At 40.5% G+C, this 17,237-nt stretch overlaps 1 protein-coding gene across 4 annotated transcripts in view; it reads right to left on the bottom strand.

Moving 5' to 3' along the window:
• The window catches only part of si:dkey-237h12.3 (teneurin-3), a 143,112-nt gene that overhangs the window by 19,332 nt on the left and 106,543 nt on the right, over positions 1-17,237 (bottom strand). For 2 of the 4 annotated variants that reach the window (XM_044363710.1, XM_044363708.1), the window contains 6 exons: positions 16,623-16,742; positions 14,384-14,645; positions 13,204-13,471; positions 12,043-12,186; positions 3,058-3,307; positions 1,255-1,275 (listed from right to left, as the gene is read on the bottom strand). In XM_044363710.1, coding sequence (XP_044219645.1) covers positions 1,255-1,275; positions 3,058-3,307; positions 12,043-12,186; positions 13,204-13,471; positions 14,384-14,645; positions 16,623-16,742 — 1,065 coding nt within the window. The remainder of the gene's footprint in view (positions 1-1,254; positions 1,276-3,057; positions 3,308-12,042; positions 12,187-13,203; positions 13,472-14,383; positions 14,646-16,622; positions 16,743-17,237) is intronic. The other 2 variants (XM_044363711.1, XM_044363709.1) reach the window with 1 other exon arrangement.

Genomic DNA, 17,237 nt, shown 5'->3' on the forward strand with positions numbered 1-17,237 from the left:
GACTAATCAGAACCCTTCAATTGATCAAGCATTCAGGAGTGTGGTATCAACCTGCCCAAGCATTCACATGTCACAAGCACTCACTTGTCACTCTGCGTCTACGCTCCCTTCACTGGCTTCCTGTAGTAGCTTAAATTAGGTTCAACACCTTGTTGTAGGCCAAGAATGAAACGTCACCTGACTACCTTCAGACAATGGTTCAACGCTGACCTGTGGCAAAATGTCTCTAATCTGCTTCTCTTTGGATCGTTTGGTCTTGACCAAATTTAAGGGGACAAAATGATTGATTGTGGCCATTTAGGATTCACATAAACAAACCAAGAGTAGACATATGAGTCATATGGACTGACATTGATCTGGACACTTATGGAGTTCTATCATTGAACATACACAGAGCTTGGGAAGAAAATCAAAACTAACTAACTGACCAATAAGTCTTGCACTGCACTGTAAGGCTTTATTTGTCTTTTTTGGTGGCCACATAGAGCTTTTACAAGGCTCATACAGAAACATCTGGATATAGGCATTAATCAAAACTGTACTGGACCAGAAATGTTATAGTAATGGGCAGCTGAAATCAGATGAAAGGGGTGACTATGTGTGTTTTATTGAAACTTGAGGCAGGAAATGGCTTCTGTTATTATCACACAATATGAGTATATTAGTTTAAATTCATACAAAATTTACATATCTATATCACATAATCTTGCTGTAGGTCCAGTAACCATAATTATTAGTCCAGTTCACAATTTCACTCCCTGTAGCACCTTTTGCATTTGTGGTCATTTAATCACTAAAGCAACCTCATTTCAACCATCTTTGCTTGATCGTTTGGTGTTGTCTTAATCATGAATACAAAGCAGTTGTGTAAGCCCTCAGGATCAGAGCATCTGCCAAACACCATAACGGTAAATGTAATTATAAGCTTCACAGTGGTACTGTTTATTGCAGCGCTATTGTACTAGACTGAATTGCACTTGGTGCACAGATGTTAATAGTATATATGTTATACTAACTTGCTTTTCCATATTTATACCACTACAGTTTAAATGTGTCAAGATTTCTAGTCATTTCATCAACAGTTACATTGCACAACTCCTGATAGACTGCGCACACCTCCTCTTATACAGCTATAATTAAGCTATAATTTTTTTGTAATAATTACACATGGGGGGGTTATTCATATATTTATAAAGATGATGACAAAGGTGTATGGAAAGGAAGAGACAACATGCGCTAAGATAATACACCTACCTGTGTCTAAAGTCTTTATTTCTATGACAAAGCACGCAAGGAGAAGGAAAACAGAGAAAGAGAATCAAGATAATGAAATTGGCAAATCTTAAAAGGGATACTTTTTTTCATTTTCAGTTTCAGGTTGGTGTTTTTTTTCCAATCAGACAATTTTCTTGTTGTAGGAATAACTGTTATAGAGGTAAATAGTAGCTAGTGCAAACAATGACTGAAAAGTTGAAAACAAAATGGAGCCTTTTTTTTTCTCCTCACAGTGTCAAGTGAGGAAAAACAAACTGCTGAAACCTGGAAAGTCAAAAGTATCCCCTTAAAGGATCAACACAGCCACTAGAGAAAGTCGCAGGCAATGACAATCCGTTTGGCAGAAAGTGGAGAGGCAGGGCTTTGGCTGAGAGTTACTACCCGCAGAGAGGAAAATATGTACTCCTATCTCCATAAAGCCCCATCCTGCATTACCTCTGCTTTTCTCAATTTGGCCACTCATATTGAAATATTGATTCTGCCACTTGTTACATTGCCCAGTGCAGCCAGAATCTAAATAAAGACTAACAGCAGTTGACAAAGGTTCTGTAAAACCCATATGGAGTATCTGGACTCTTAATAACAAGCATACATACCAAAAAATGAAACAATTTTGGTGGTTACATCAAATAGAGCATAAGCAATTAGACTTTTTTTTCCATTTGTACTGGTTTAAATCTGGACATCAAGCTGCCTTCTAATCTGAACTAAAGTTCCCTTAGTGTGTCTTATATGTTTGTCTTATATGATTCAATTTAATGTAGCCAACACGAGTCCACATGGTAGTGTTTTGTGTTTCTCTCCTTGTAAACAGAGTAAAATAGTTGCTTGGAGACACAAACCATTTCTTAAACCATTATTTATCTAGGAAACAGCTGCTGAGCGTGCATGCTCCTTTACAGCTGCAACCTGTTTCCCATTTATACTGTTACACACATTTCTGCCAGAGAGCTGCCTTAGAGTGATGCTTAGTACTGCACAGGTACATCGACAGGTTTACTGAGGTAGAGGAGGAATGTTTTTTTAATTCTTGAAATTTAAATTGTTGGTGTGGGGATATATGAACTTCTGCATGATCTTAGCAGCAATCTGCAAACCACATAATGTACACCAACATTTTGGGGAACAGTGTGGTGACCCATGTCCCGTTAAGGCAGTTTTCATATGTCTGTCATGTACGTGTCTGAATAAGGATGATGGCCCAATATACATTTAATCAACATCTGCCACTTTGAAATAAGCCAACTGGCCGAATCAGAGTCATTGCTGAGAGAAGCCAACTTGGCAAGAGGGTGTAAATCATCCCAATTACACGCTGAAGACAGGATGTCTTTCCTAATTATGGAGATGGATAGGGAAAAGATTTCAAGTTTCTATGGGTAAGGAAGAGATGTGTGTGACTGAAAGTCTGTCCACTATGCCATTTTGGTTTTACTCTCCACACTGAACTAAATGCAGAAATGCAAAGTGGGACCCAAAATATACTCTGTTGGAGTCCATATTTTTCATATCTGAATATTTTTTTAGGGGTCAACTACAGTACAGTATGTTGCCCGTTTTTGTGTTTCATGTTCAAATTCTCAATTCAAAATCTATAACACAAAACACTACCATGAAGTATCACCTTTCATCTATGAAAATTCTTCATACAGTTTATACTTACTTAAACCTTGGATTTTGTACCATTTAGTGAAGGGGCAGAGGTAAAGTTTCAACAAGTTGCGCAATAAATGTTCTGTTTTTTAAATCAACAAACTAAGAGTAACATGCACTTGAGCTTACCTCAGCTCCATGATACTTGTGACATTGCCAGATGGGTAGATGCGACGGATATAGTTGAAATCTCCAACGTACAGACTACCATCGATGCCCCATGCCAGAGCCACTGGCGCCAACAGCTTGTTGCCTTGGGCCTGACCATTACAGCTGGGGCATGAGATGCTTCTACGCCGCCCGTTCCCCATGACAGTGGAGATCACAGGAGGCTGCAGAGAGATGAACTGGTTCTCCCCGCTGCCTTTGTAAAGAATGCCTGGGAAACAAAACACCAGACATGAGTGGTTGCAGATACTAGGATCATTATTTATTTTATTTATTCAACCAGAAAGTCTGTTGAGATACTCTTGCAGCTAATATGGAAATACACACATCCAATTTACAACACTATAAATAACATATTAAAGGAGAAGCTCACCAGTTCAGGAAATGCTCTTATTTGCTCTCTTGCTGAGAGTTAGATGAGAAGATCAATACTACTCTCCCAGGAGTTAGAGGGGAGGATTGATGTGGGAAGGGTTAATGGGATGATATGATTTTTTTTCTTTTCTTTAAAGTATGGAGCTAGCACCGGGGGACAATTAGCTTAGCTCTTTGTCCAACATTCAAAAATATTCAACCTACTATTAAAAGGGACAGCCCACCCATTTCACATATTACGTTTCTTTATTCGCCACAAAGAGTACCACTCAGCCTGTGAAAACAGTTGTCTAATGTACTATGTTGCTTAGGAGGGAGCTTGAAGTTGAAGTAATAACCCTGGTGACATCATCAGGATCATCTCAGCATAAGCTTGAGACTTTATTTTTAACAGAAAGTCTGCATTACAAACTGGAGGTGTTGGGTTTGAAAGAAGTGAGCTTGATTATGGGGAATGTGGGATCCAGTATTTTTATTGTTTTACCCAAATTAGACTATGACTGGAAAGTATTGTTCTTGCAACTGCATTTATACACTTTTTTCTTACTCAAATGTAGTTTAACCATGCCATGCGATATGCTACTTCAGTAAATATTACTGGGACCACTACAGAAAATTGCAGATGAACATTTTATTTCCAGGAATTCACATTATAGACACTACCACTGACTAACCCTGTAACAAATTGGTCACAGTCTTGTAGTCTTGTTTAAATGTGTCTCTTGTGAGTCTCCCAACTTCATGAAAGTGCAAAACTAATTTGCTGTAGTACCCCTTTAACACATCATATGAACTTGGAAATAGAGGTAAAACAAAGTTGACCATTCCTTTTTGACCTTACTAGACACAATGTCATCATAACTAAAATGATAAACGGCTCATTAAACATAGTTTAAGGGTGTTTGATTATGCTCTCATAATACTGTTCACCCTGCCCTTAAATTTTGTTTTGTTCACATTTATAGTACAGAAACTCCTCTGTATCAGCTAGTCAGTTGTACTTCAGAGGCGGCAACAGCCTTTTTTAAGGTTTGCACTCAGTACACCACTGATATGAGTTTCCTAAAGGTTGAGAAATTATGGTTTAAGTGAGTTTTGTTTATGTTATTGCGATCAAAGACCAGAAAGTGATGAGATTTAAATAGTGCAGGGAGTGGATTCAGCACACAGGCAACCAGTTGACCATAAAGTCACCTTCAGTCCCATGCATAATTATGAAACTGCTTCAGTGGGTTTATGAAAACCCTCCGCAAAGCTGAAGTATATTTTATGTAAAATAAAGTTCTTTTAACTTGACAGGGAGCCTGTTTTCCCCAAGTCACAGAGAGGTGGTTAACATAAGTATGGTGCACTGTACCTCCCCCTAACAGTGCATACATTTCACTGAGGACTCACCAAATTTGGTGAGTCACTACAGATGAATATTTTAACAAGAAGCAGATATAACTGACTTTTTAGGGGGGGGGGGGGTACTGATATAGTGGGACTCTCTTCAAAGGGGAAAATACATCAAAGGGAAGAAGTGCATGCTGGAAGCACTTAATTATTCACATCCAGCAACTTGTTTGAATTCACACTGCCTCTGTCCTAATTAGTAGATCTATGACACCACTGAATGGCCATATAATGTCGTTCTCCCACAGCGTTATCCCGAAAGCCATCGTAACCCTCGATGTATGTGAAATCGAGCGTGCAGCCATGCTGCTTGTCCCTTCTCTGATTAGTTCCTTTCATTGATTTAATTGATTGAAGGGCAAATTCAAATGAAGGCACGGTCTGGGGAGACTCTTGACAGGACAATCTGACCAATCCGTCTTTTGTATCCAAGAGCATTATACATGAGCCTCTAACAAAGACAAATAGGTCCAGGGGATGGCTTTATGCGTGACGCCATCAAACGCGTGACCTTGGGACTTTAATTGAACTGTGATCCATGTGTCTGCTCAATGAATGAAACACTCAGTGAGATTTTCATCACACTGATTGTTTGACGCTGCACTCGGAAACATAGCTACAAATAACAAATAAGCTATGTAATCTGTCTAGAATGTTAATGTCTGTTTGCTCAATAGCTCCTTAACATTCTCAGGAAAGACAAAGACGTTTCCAATATTCGGGAGCCTAATGCAGTGTGTAGGACATGGATCAGTTGCAGCAGTACAGCAGTCTAGCAGTTTGGCTGACGTTCAGTAAAAAAAAAAAAAAACATTTAATGCTGAGGTCATTTTGGCAAGCCGCCTTGGTCCTCTTTATTTACACTTCCATCATGGTTTACAGTACACACAAGTCAAACCATAGGCTATTAGACACCATAATGGAATGGATTAAATAAACTAATCAATCAACAACTACCCCCCACGATCTCCCTCATACTAAGTGTGGATATTCTTTCACTTAGACAACTTCTGTCGTTCTTATGTGCTTCAACTTAGAGTGAGTGAGCAAATTAAGGTTCAGTTTTCCTCCCTCAAGGACACTTGGTCATGACACATTACTGTTGATGACTGTTACAAGGATCATGCTTGTGACGTCTCAGCTGGAGTGCCGCACTGATGATATCCAGTGCTCCAGGCTGAAGAGGGGGACCCCCGCAGTGTCCTGACAAAAATGCATTTGGAGTCCTTAAAGATATTATAAATATGTTATACTTTTATTTCACTCTGTTCTTATCTTGAAGCAAAGTTAGGATGAAATCTATATTAGACACAACAACTACTATTATTTGTGACAATTTATACAATTTGGCCAAGTTCTGTTTTTCTGCAGACTGAAGCAAACTACTGTTCCCTTGACAGATTTAAGTGAAGTGTCTGCTCCTTGATTAATAAATGAAAGTGTGGAGGCGTGTTTGAGTTTTGGATAGAAGCTGGTGAAAGAGAAAAATCACTGTTTTGCTTGGCATAGTGAGGAAGGCTTTTGAGAAAGTCTGAGAATCTGTTGTTGCTCCAAGATCACTCCGACATGCTCCAACCAGCAAGCACACAGCCTGTAATGTAATGTAACTGCATGTCACATGGCATTTACCACATTACTAAACACTCAGGCAGTAACATGGAATTTGACAAATAATAACAGAAATATGTTGAGAAAAATCACCAAAGTATAAATGTTTATTAAAAACAAATGATGGTGAATGTAAGTGTAGAGTGTAGAGAAACGTGGAGCAAATATGAGGCAATTTTCTATCACATATAGGGAGAGAGCGGAAAATAGAAAACTAGACGGGGAGTCATTACAGAAATATTTGAGCAGGGAGTGGAAACTGTCTTATTCACATACTTTGCCATCTTCCTGTATATAGAACATAATCCTCACTACACTGTCTCAAATTACAGGGCAACATTTTTACCTACTCTGTATATATTCACTCATTGATGACTGTTTGTTCAATTGATCCCTTGATTCCAATAGAATAATTACAGAAGGTATTAATCTGTTTGATAACAGGCTAATTTGAGCCATGTAGTGGAAAAAAAAAAGCTTTAATGCCGACATCACAGCTTCCAAGATACAAATGCAAGACCGAGCCTCTGTACCTGATAAAATAACTAGAGTGCCTTGAGCAATGTCACCTTGGTGACACATAGAGAGTACAGAGATTGGTCGGGGAGGAGCGGGAGTGTGTCTTAATTGCACCATGTCCTTCTTTGTTCTCCTTTGTGCTGTGTCATACCACCCAAACTTCCACTGATCCACCATGATGGAGGCTAAAAGTGGGCAGAAACCACCCAGTGCTTCAAATGGAGCATGTGTGTGAGCTGTACAGTAAGTAGGCCTACACTCCAAGATACTGAGTTGCTGAACTCTAACTGTGTCCAATAAGAATCAGCTATGTTACCCTAGATAGAGACAAGCTGCAGATTGAGGGGAAGGCATATCCACTTGTAATGAAGAAAGGAGGGGCAGGAGGACATGACTAAAGCACAGACACAAGCAATTTGCCTTATCTAGTTTGACAGGCTCTGGGGTGGAGGCAGAGAGAGGCAGGCGGCTTTTGCTCGGGTCTTTTGCCACAAACGATGAGAGAAAAAGCCCTCAGATGTTGGAAGTGGTGCGAAAATGAAGCACGAGTCACAACAAAGAGCAATAGCAAATGTCTGGAGCTAAACCACTGTGCAGCCGCACAGGACCACCGCTTGCTAACATGTTGGGTGAGGACATTAGTCAAGGTTTACAGCATTAAAGAATCAATACTGCAGCAGCAATGAAGGCAAACAGTGATATTTGGATTCATCTTCATGCCGGCTGAGGATATTGAACTGCATTGCTTGCCCAAAAACCCACGTGGGCCATAAATCTCAAATGTCAAAAAGTGGCTGAATGCAAGACTGAATAATTCAGTTTGGATTGAGAAAATGTAGAGGATAAAACTAGGTGCCTACTCACAACCTCTGTAATAAAAATTAATATGTCTGATGGCAAAGACAGATAGAATTACAGATAGGGCTATGATACTTTGATGTGAGCCCAGTATAAACTAGCATACCAAAGTTGCTAACAAAAACATTTCACAGTCTTACAGAGCTCACTGTCCTTGGATTGAGCTAATAGGATTGTAGCATGAAACCCTTTTGGCAAATTGATTAAGCCCCTGTCAGAGAGGGGTAAATGAGACAGAGCAACGTAAGTTTGCTAAAGTATTTTTGAACCTTTTTAAATTTAGTCAGACTTTGTCATTTATTTTTGGGGCGGTGTTGTAATAGGACAAGTGAAAAGTGTGAAAGAGCCTTGGGGAGGCTGCAGCATTTACTGCATAGGAAAAACTAGACACCATCTGGTTGTTTCATTTCTGTCATCACTGTTTCCATGTAGAAGTAAAACCCTGCACATAATGATTTCTCATGCACAGTAACATCCAATTTTCCGATAAATCCAGACATGCAGCATAGCTCAATCTAATAAAGGATGCAGCAAACATTAGCATATCACACATGCTGCATCTACTGTATCTGTTGATCACAAACGTGTCTCACAACAACTCCAACTGTCATGCTGCCACAGAGAAGGCTTTGGTGATGGTTGTGCTATACTTTGAGACAGGTGGGATGAAAAGCAATGCATCAGCAGCAGTCATGCTAGAGGCATATTTCAGTGTTCTTTTGCACACCTCACAAACTTCACGTTCTGGATGGCTTGACAGATTGGGTTTGGCAATGGGCCCCTATGTCTGTTCTTTTAATGTTTAACAAAGAGGCAGGACTAAGTGGCATCAAGGTGTGAACAAAGTAAAGGAAGACTCAGAAACTGGTTCTCTGACATTTTTTCCACAAACATATCCGACATAGACAGTTTGTGCAGTCTTTGAGATGTTAAAAGTCTGTTATACATGCAGAATACATGGATGATATTACTGTTCAAACCCTATGAGTGTTGTATGATGACTAATGTTTCCCCTGCCAACTGTTGGTGTGCATGCAAGATGTTATACAAGACTAGATTCAAGGAGTAGGAAGGATGGAGTTATACAAACAGTCCTCCTTAAAAACACAGCTCCTCTGGTAGCCAAAATATCTGTTAACAAAAATAATCTCAGTGGTGTCATAAAGCATGACGATCTTAGCCAAATGGACACAGATTTATACTTCTGTGTGGTTGCAAATGATATGTAAGGATGTTCTGTAGCTCCACTGGAGCTCACAAAAAACCTCCTAAGAAATGTAAATTCTCCTCCTACGTGTTTTTGATGCTAGCAGGGATTGAGAGAACACAGTCAAAATTCAATGTCAGCACCATGCTTAGGGTTTTACCTACCATTATAATACTTAGGGTTAGGGTTAGGTCAAATAATATCATTTTCTTGGGGAAGGACCCCCAGATCCCCAAACCCCCCCAATGAAACCAGACACAACCACAGAAGCTAAGCCCTCCAGAAATCTAGGGAACACCCTGCATGCATACATATAAAAGCAATGGTGTTTTTAATGCAAACTCGGTCACTTGAACATTTTAATAGTGTGCTGTTAAACCAGTGAACCTCATTAACCTCTTTAACCTTGCCGGTCCCACTGGTAGTATCTTATAAATGACTACTATTTATTCAGACACTGAGATGATAGTAGATACATACTATATTATAAGAAAGCCAACCAAGCCTTTGCAGAGTTTTGAGCATCAAGCATTGCAACTGGAAATTAATCTGTAAAATTCTTTAAAGTGATTTATCAATCTCTCAAAGAACCAAAATCATCAGTAACTCCTGGCGGCTGAAGCCACTTCATAGTGATTATTCTATGAAGTGGGCTGAGGGCCAACTTGTTGCCTGATCAAAGCTCACCTAAATCTAAGTATGTACATTTTGTCTGCTTACTGAGGAAATGACTTTATAGAAGTTTCAAAAAAGCATTGCAGTGGGGAGTGAATCAGAGAAGAGTTTAACTCCTACCTGTTCAGTGACTAATATGACCTCTGACTGAGTGCTTGTGGGTGTACAATACAACTTTGGAGAGTGATAGCCAGTTCAAATGAATACTGGGTAATGCTAGAAAATGTCTTGTCAGGATATTAATAAGGATATCATTGCATGACATGTCATATTGCCTCCTCCTGACGATTATATAAAAGGAATATTTTTGTCTTAAAATGAGATTCTGCACCACAAGAAGGGAGGTTGATAAATTTGCACTGTATCTCTACATTTAAATTAAATATATTTAAAGGTTTATCTTCTTCAGAGTGATGGGATTTGTTTTATCTTTTCAGCACAATGACCTCTCAAAACTTATTTTGACGTGATGATGGTTTAAAATAGGGAAGAAGTTAACAAAACACTATTTCACTATACTTCCCGATGCCAAACTGACCCATACTTATATTTGCCTGAACATAAAATGAGACTTGCTAGAAACATGAGACTGAGAAAGGATGGATTAAAAACAACCATTGGTCTGCATCTACAAATTGTATCAGCTGTTACATCTTCATGTTTTCTCACCCTCAATAATAGAAATAACAAAGTTGAATCAGAAGAAAAATCAATCATAACCATGCAAGGCCTGACGCTACTGCTGAAAGAAACATCAAAGAAAGTCTCCAGACTCTGTTCTCAAAGACACAGTAATATGGCTAGAACCAGACAAACCATTACTCCAGGTATAATTACCAGCTTCTTAGATGCATCTCTTTGCAAATGCACACAACTGCCTGAGATTCACAAATGGCTGAGTGAATTTGATTTTAAAAAATGAGCAAAGACAACATTTAAATGCCCAAAACAAAATAACACAAAAACCCAGGGTAACAAAAAAACATAAATATCCAAGTCACAAACTCCAACATGACAGTGTGAGACTAAGGACTCTGCTGAAGGCCACGACTGTAACCTCGCTTGTTTTCAAAATGAAAGGGACACAAATTGTCATGGACAACTGGAACAACGATTGTGAGCTGGAGTGGGTTTAATGTCAAAACAGTAGCCTGGCACACTGACAATGCACTCTACCCTGAGGCCTGCTTCTTATAATTGCAGTCATATTACTGCCTGAATTCTCCAGATTATAGTGTGTGACCTCCTGGTTGTGTAACCCAGCAGTGACTCAAAGCTCTATGTATCTTTGATAGTTTCATTATGTATGTTTCACTCTCTCACATCTCTGCAACAGCACGACAAAGACAGAAGCTTGTCCATTTATTGTACTTGATGATTAAAGCGGTTCTGATTGATGACAGAGGGAGAAATTAATTTAGTTTATTGAATTAATGTGATAATTAAACATGACACCTGTTCATCAAAAGTGTAAGTCTTCATGAGCAGCAAAAAGCTGTCTTCTTCCTAAAATAGCTGAGTAGCGTGGATTCGTAGCGAGCCCTGCACCCTGGTGACTTACTCACTGATTTATTCCGTCATTACTGTGAATGATCGGCCCTTCAAAACTCTCCTCCATTATCTGCAGATGGGATGACGAACCATATTTCATTTTGGTTCAAGTATTTATTGCTGTGATTGAGGGTAAAGACCACCTGCCTGTAACCCAAGAGGCCAAAACACACTCTCACCGAACAGCGCGCGTCAAAACAGCCGCCCCTATCATTTTCTATGTACAACCCCCACACCGGCAGCAGCTAGGTGCACGTCAACGCGCCGCCCTGCGACACTTCACGCCACTATCCTATTTCCAGTGTCACCCCTGAAAAAAAAGGTTTTTTTCTCCCAGAGAAGAAGCTGTTTTGTTCTTAAATACAATGTTGGCCCAACTACAGATGTTATTTACTAGTTACCTATTTCACCAGTTCACTATCTCACAAATGAATGAATTGTTAGTTGATCTGCTGCTTTCAAAACATAATCTCACTGCTCAGATTAGTTATTAACCAAAAACTGTAATAGGCAACCCATGGCATTTTGTTGTTCTGCGCTGTGCTCATAAAGCTGGAGTTACATCTGGGTAACTACTATCTTGACACACTGCAGTGTGACGCTTCCTATTGGTGCCGGGGGCAGCACTTGACGCACGTTATATGAACACGGTGTGTTTTCAGCTTAAGAGGCCACCTATCTCTGCCCCACATGCACACGCATAAACACTTATATACTGTATATGAGCAGTTCTGTTAAACCCAGAGTGCATTTCTTACCGTTCTGAATGTCCAGTATGTGGTGTTTGTCCAGCATCCATCCTCCCATGTTGGCAGCATCCAGTTCATAGCCTTGTAACACCGCTGTCCTCTTCTCCCAGAGCACCACATCAAGGCAGGACTCGTATTCATATCCCACTGACACTGAAAGTAATGATGGTAGGTGCCTATGGTGAGCAAGGTTGCATCCTCCTTACCTGACAGTTATGGCAGCAATGAGGCTTTGACAATATAAGACATTCAGCACACGTTCTGGCTGTTTTCTGTATTTGCTGGTTCTGCGTTCTCTTTGACTATGTAATTTTCTCCAGCTGGGATGATTTTAGAAGGCCTGTGGGATTTCTAGTGTCTCACCTGCACAGTTTGTTTTATGCGCTCTCCTCTCATTTGTCTGCTTTATCTTGTGTAAATGCAAATAAACCACAACACGAAATAGCATGTAAAGTGGCATGAATTATTTAAACAATAAAGGCTCAGATGGAACACATTATTGTAAGTATCATAAATGCCATGATATGGTTGCAGTTATAAGCCATGAGTGAATTCAGTTGATTGTCAGGGCTGTGAAATATATTCATCCTTCTTAACAAAAACTCCCTTAGCCTTTTTCAGACTTTAAAAAGTTTTTGCTGCAAAAAATTAAGATGCAGTACTACTTCATGGAGTTCTGCAAAACAAGATAATATGAACAGAAGTGCACTCAAATGCACTGCTAAAGATGACATTGTGATTCTACAAAGAAAAATATAATTAATATACATTATGTATGATTCAGTCAAATGATTTTTGTCATTGTTTATCATTTGTCAACTATTGCTCCTCCCTGGATTTTTTCAGGCCACTGCCTCAGAGGCAATATTTTAGTCAGTGCACTGCTGCTGAAATATCATACATGCAAAACAAAGATGTCAGCAAAAGAGCAGTGGCCTTCAAAAATGCAGCACTGGGGGATTTCAGGATTTCACACCACCTGCTAAATCTTTATTGCACATGATAACAAAAGCAGTCCCTGGGTAAATAATCCTCAATTTAGAAAAAAACATCAAATCAATCTTGAAAAGTTCAACCAAGGTTCATCGCCTGAAGGTAGCGCAAGTATCTGACAGTGAACCCACGCTAACACAACATCTTCAGACAGCGGCTTCACAGCGGGTAACTCACCCACTGCCTCCGCCAGGCCAAAGACCTTCTGATTGTAGGCGTCTGTTTTATCCCAGATGAAGGTGTAGGAGAGGTCGGGGAAGGCAGGAAAAGACTTCTGGAACTGTCGGCCCATGACGGCCACCATCAGGTGCACCTTCATCAGGCCAAAGGGGAGACGGTCCTGGGTCAGGAGCACCTTGAGGATGGGCTTGTAGCCAGCTGCCCTGGAGCTCAGGTAGACCAGGTTGAGGTCGCTGCCTGGTATGGCCACTTGCTCGTGAAGGACCTGCGATTTTAATTAGCAGTCAGACGGGTGCCAAATTCACAGTGTGAAGTGTAGACTTAAGTAACGGGAGCAACAGGAGTTTGCTAGTATTTAATGTTGAGGATGACTCTGATAATTATATGCGGCGCAGTCAAACATTATGATTTTGTGTTGAGCACCCAAAATATTAAAAATGAATTCTTATACCAAACCACACACTATATTAGTATATTCAAACTGAGAAAACTCCACAGGCAATAAATGAATCCTTTATTATTTGAGTACATGAACAAAATACTTTTACTTGAACACCACAGCTCTAGAAATTGATAACTCTTATCCTCTTTTTTCTCCTGTAGAGTCCAAGTTATTGACCAGGTTTCACCTCAGGCTGCCACTACGCTCATGCTGAAGCATGTCCAAGCAATTCTGATTTTCCTCCCTCAAATGTAACACAGATCTTTTTTTTTTTTTTTTTTAAACAGCAAAAGCTGCAGAGTCACATTTTATATTTAGGGATTTTCAGCTCTGATTTGGGCCAAATGGATACAAACCAAATCCTGAGGCATGCGACCTCCATGTGCGATGTGCCCTCAGAATTTATCTGTGTTGCTCTGAGACAATTTATGGCTTAGTATTTGAGGAGACGGCTGAATTCAATCAAAGCTCAAAGGCAAACTGAAAGGCAAATCTGGCTGTTTGAAATAAGAGAGAGAAGCCGCGGTAAAAGATAGATAACAGCATTTATTGCTACTCCATGCTTGTGTATCTTCAACTCCGCTAACCATAATATTGGGATCAAACATGAGTCAAATTATTAAAGTCATTGAAAACAATCAAATATGAGCATAAATTCGGAAAAGATCATAAAAATCCTGTGATGTGACACACTCTGTCATGTCCCCATGTCACCTCTTGTCGCAGCGGTCTCACCTGGGTCTCGGGGATGATGGGACTGTCCTCTGGGGAGGTCTTGTACAGAGTGGAGAGGGGCGTGGCCAGGATGAGGGGGTTGGGCCTGATCAGACCTGTCAGGTAACAGCTGGGGATGTCGTTCTCTTCCCGCTTCATCACCACTGTGTCCATCACATGGAAAACGTTCCAGGGGAGCCACACTGTGCGGTGCAGCGTGGGGAACGGAGCACGCTCGTAACTCAGCGTCAGAGAAGCACCGCCGTTGGCCAGAAGGTCAAACCTTAACAAATTATGATGAAATGGAAATTGTCACTGATTTGATAAAAAATACATTTATTAGCTATAATTGTACTATATTCACTTGTATTTGCAGACTCTTCCAAGCAATTCGGGCCTAATTGTCATAATTTTTGCTATCATGTCTATGAGTTATGATGACTTTTTACTTGCAGAAGTATTTGCTGAGACCTTGGAAGATGGCAACATCATAACTTAAATACCAGTGGTCAGACAAACAGGCAGGCGGTTAGCTGTTACCACATTATCTAAAGCACTTTATTTGGCAATAAATCCAAAAGTAAGCACACCCAAAATGTCAGTAATGACCACTCATTGCACAGGGAATTTGTGTGTGTGCACAACTATGACAATTGCAGTAGGTTAAAGGTAAATCAAGAGATTGGTCTGTAAATTAAGATGAAGATTAGGTTGACAGCTGAGTATTTGTTCTTCTTGACCCATGGGACATCTTTTTAGGAATTTGCCACATACCCAGATCTAAGCAAATAACTTAGTGTGTAAGATGTTATTTTATACCGATAAGAATGACGGACAGAATTGATATAATTGTGGAATTTCTCTTTAAGTGCAAAGTAGCAAAGTAAATATTTCTTTCAAGTCTGAGTCTGATAATGCTTTTTCAATGGAAGAGAGAACTTTTCCTTATTCCCTCTGAACAGCCTCTATATATTATTATCATTCACTGAATCTAATTTATGACTTTTGTTTAACCAGGCATGGTGTAAGAAGACACTTTATGGTTGAATTTGGTTTGGAGTCTTGAGTCTTGGGAGTTCTGATTTTAATTAGTACGACATTACTCAGGGAAAAGTTACTGGTTTGGAAATGAAGGGCGAGTCTTTGAAGTGCTGCTCTATATATTCGGCGAGCTCCGCTACCCAGGGGGTAAAGTATCTGTGTGGTGACATTGCATGCATTCACATGCACAAAGACACACACCCTCACAGATTTGAATGCTTATGCACATTTATCATGCACGCACCCACACCCCGTATGACACACACACACTCACACGCCCATGCCAACAGCCAAGCTGTGCAGCTGACCTAAAACAGCTTCCTTCTCGAGCTCTCTTCACTTTGGGCAGTGGGGAGCTCACAGCTGCAAGAGGCCAGGCTTTGATGCCCCTCCCCTCCCCTTCTTAACACACTGAGCGGATCTGTTGGCTAACCAAGTGTGATTATCCCCAACCATTTATCACGCTCCTTGTCAGAAGAGTTACAGGGCGGAATATCTGAAGAAATCAGCTAATCCTCAGCTATCTGGGGACTCAAGGATTGTGCTACATAACAACAGCTGTACAATTCTCTGTCACTCATAAGCCTTTTATTCCACACTGGCAACACATAAACACAACCTCTATCTGCTGAATTTGAATGAAGGCCTGGTTCACTATCTCTAAAACCCATCTGCAAAATAAAGCTCCTACCTGAGGTGAACCCTTCCTGTAAAGTATGTGACATACGTTTGTCTTATATGTATTTGCACTCCCATTATTAAGGACCCATCTGTGGTAATATCAGGAGAAGGTCAGACTGTAATCCCACGTTTTACTACACCGTGGGCAGATTGATTCTACCCTTGCTGATTCAATGCATTTTAAACAGCCTGGTTCAAAATGGCCTCCACCACTGTGACATTTGCATGAGGAATTGTTCGAGGGCACAATGTGTTGCTGTTTCGATTTGTTTTGAGTGCTTTTTGGATAATGGCCAGGACGACTGTTCCCACTGTCGGACTCTTTATGCATTTTTTCCATACTGGTCTGGGGACCGCAGTTCAGTCCACAAATAAAATCGTTGCAAGGGCAAAGGTTGAACCTAAGCTGCGCCGCCTACAAGAGAGTGCTCATGTTTATTTGGACATGTAAATCAGTGTTGATAAATGCAGACGGGTCGCTGTGTGCCTTTTCATGCTGCAACTATTGATGCACGTGTGCACACAGGGACACCCTTACATGCCATCTTGTCGTGTGATGGTGTAGCCGTACTCCGGGTAGTGCAGGAAAGAAACGTTGACTCCAATGAGGGGCGTCCCATCTCCCGTGAGGACCTGACCCCGGATGACTGACGCCAGGCTGTGTGGGTAAACAAACACAGAAAGGGCTGAGTAAACAAACAATGCTAGTCGCCATCAACACGCGGCCGCGGCATCAGTGCTGTTAACAACCGCCGTCCCTTTGCCAGCAGCATGAGCAGGGAGGTATGATTTACTGGCCATTAGGAACACACACACATGAGTGGTTATTATTCATGAAAATGTCACCTTACAGAGCACCTCTCTCTTTTTACTCCTTTCAAAAGTCTATAATTCATTGTGATGAGGTTTTCAATGTTTGGTTTCTCAGCATCTTGCACATGTATTGCAGCATTTGTATTCCACAAGGACACATAAATTGATGCAATTTGTTCACGCTTAACCTCTATTTCTATTAAACATATTATTAAGTATTGACAAGACGTTGCATAGAAAGACATGTGTAGCTCTTCAGGGCAATTCTGTTTGCAAGCCTGGCACAGAAAGCTGTGTTCAAAACAGTCTGCATCAAAGCTAAAAAAGGAAAACACACAGC

This window comes from Thunnus albacares, chromosome 10 (genome assembly GCF_914725855.1).
Source record: "Thunnus albacares chromosome 10, fThuAlb1.1, whole genome shotgun sequence".
NCBI classification, from domain to species: domain Eukaryota; kingdom Metazoa; phylum Chordata; class Actinopteri; order Scombriformes; family Scombridae; genus Thunnus; species Thunnus albacares.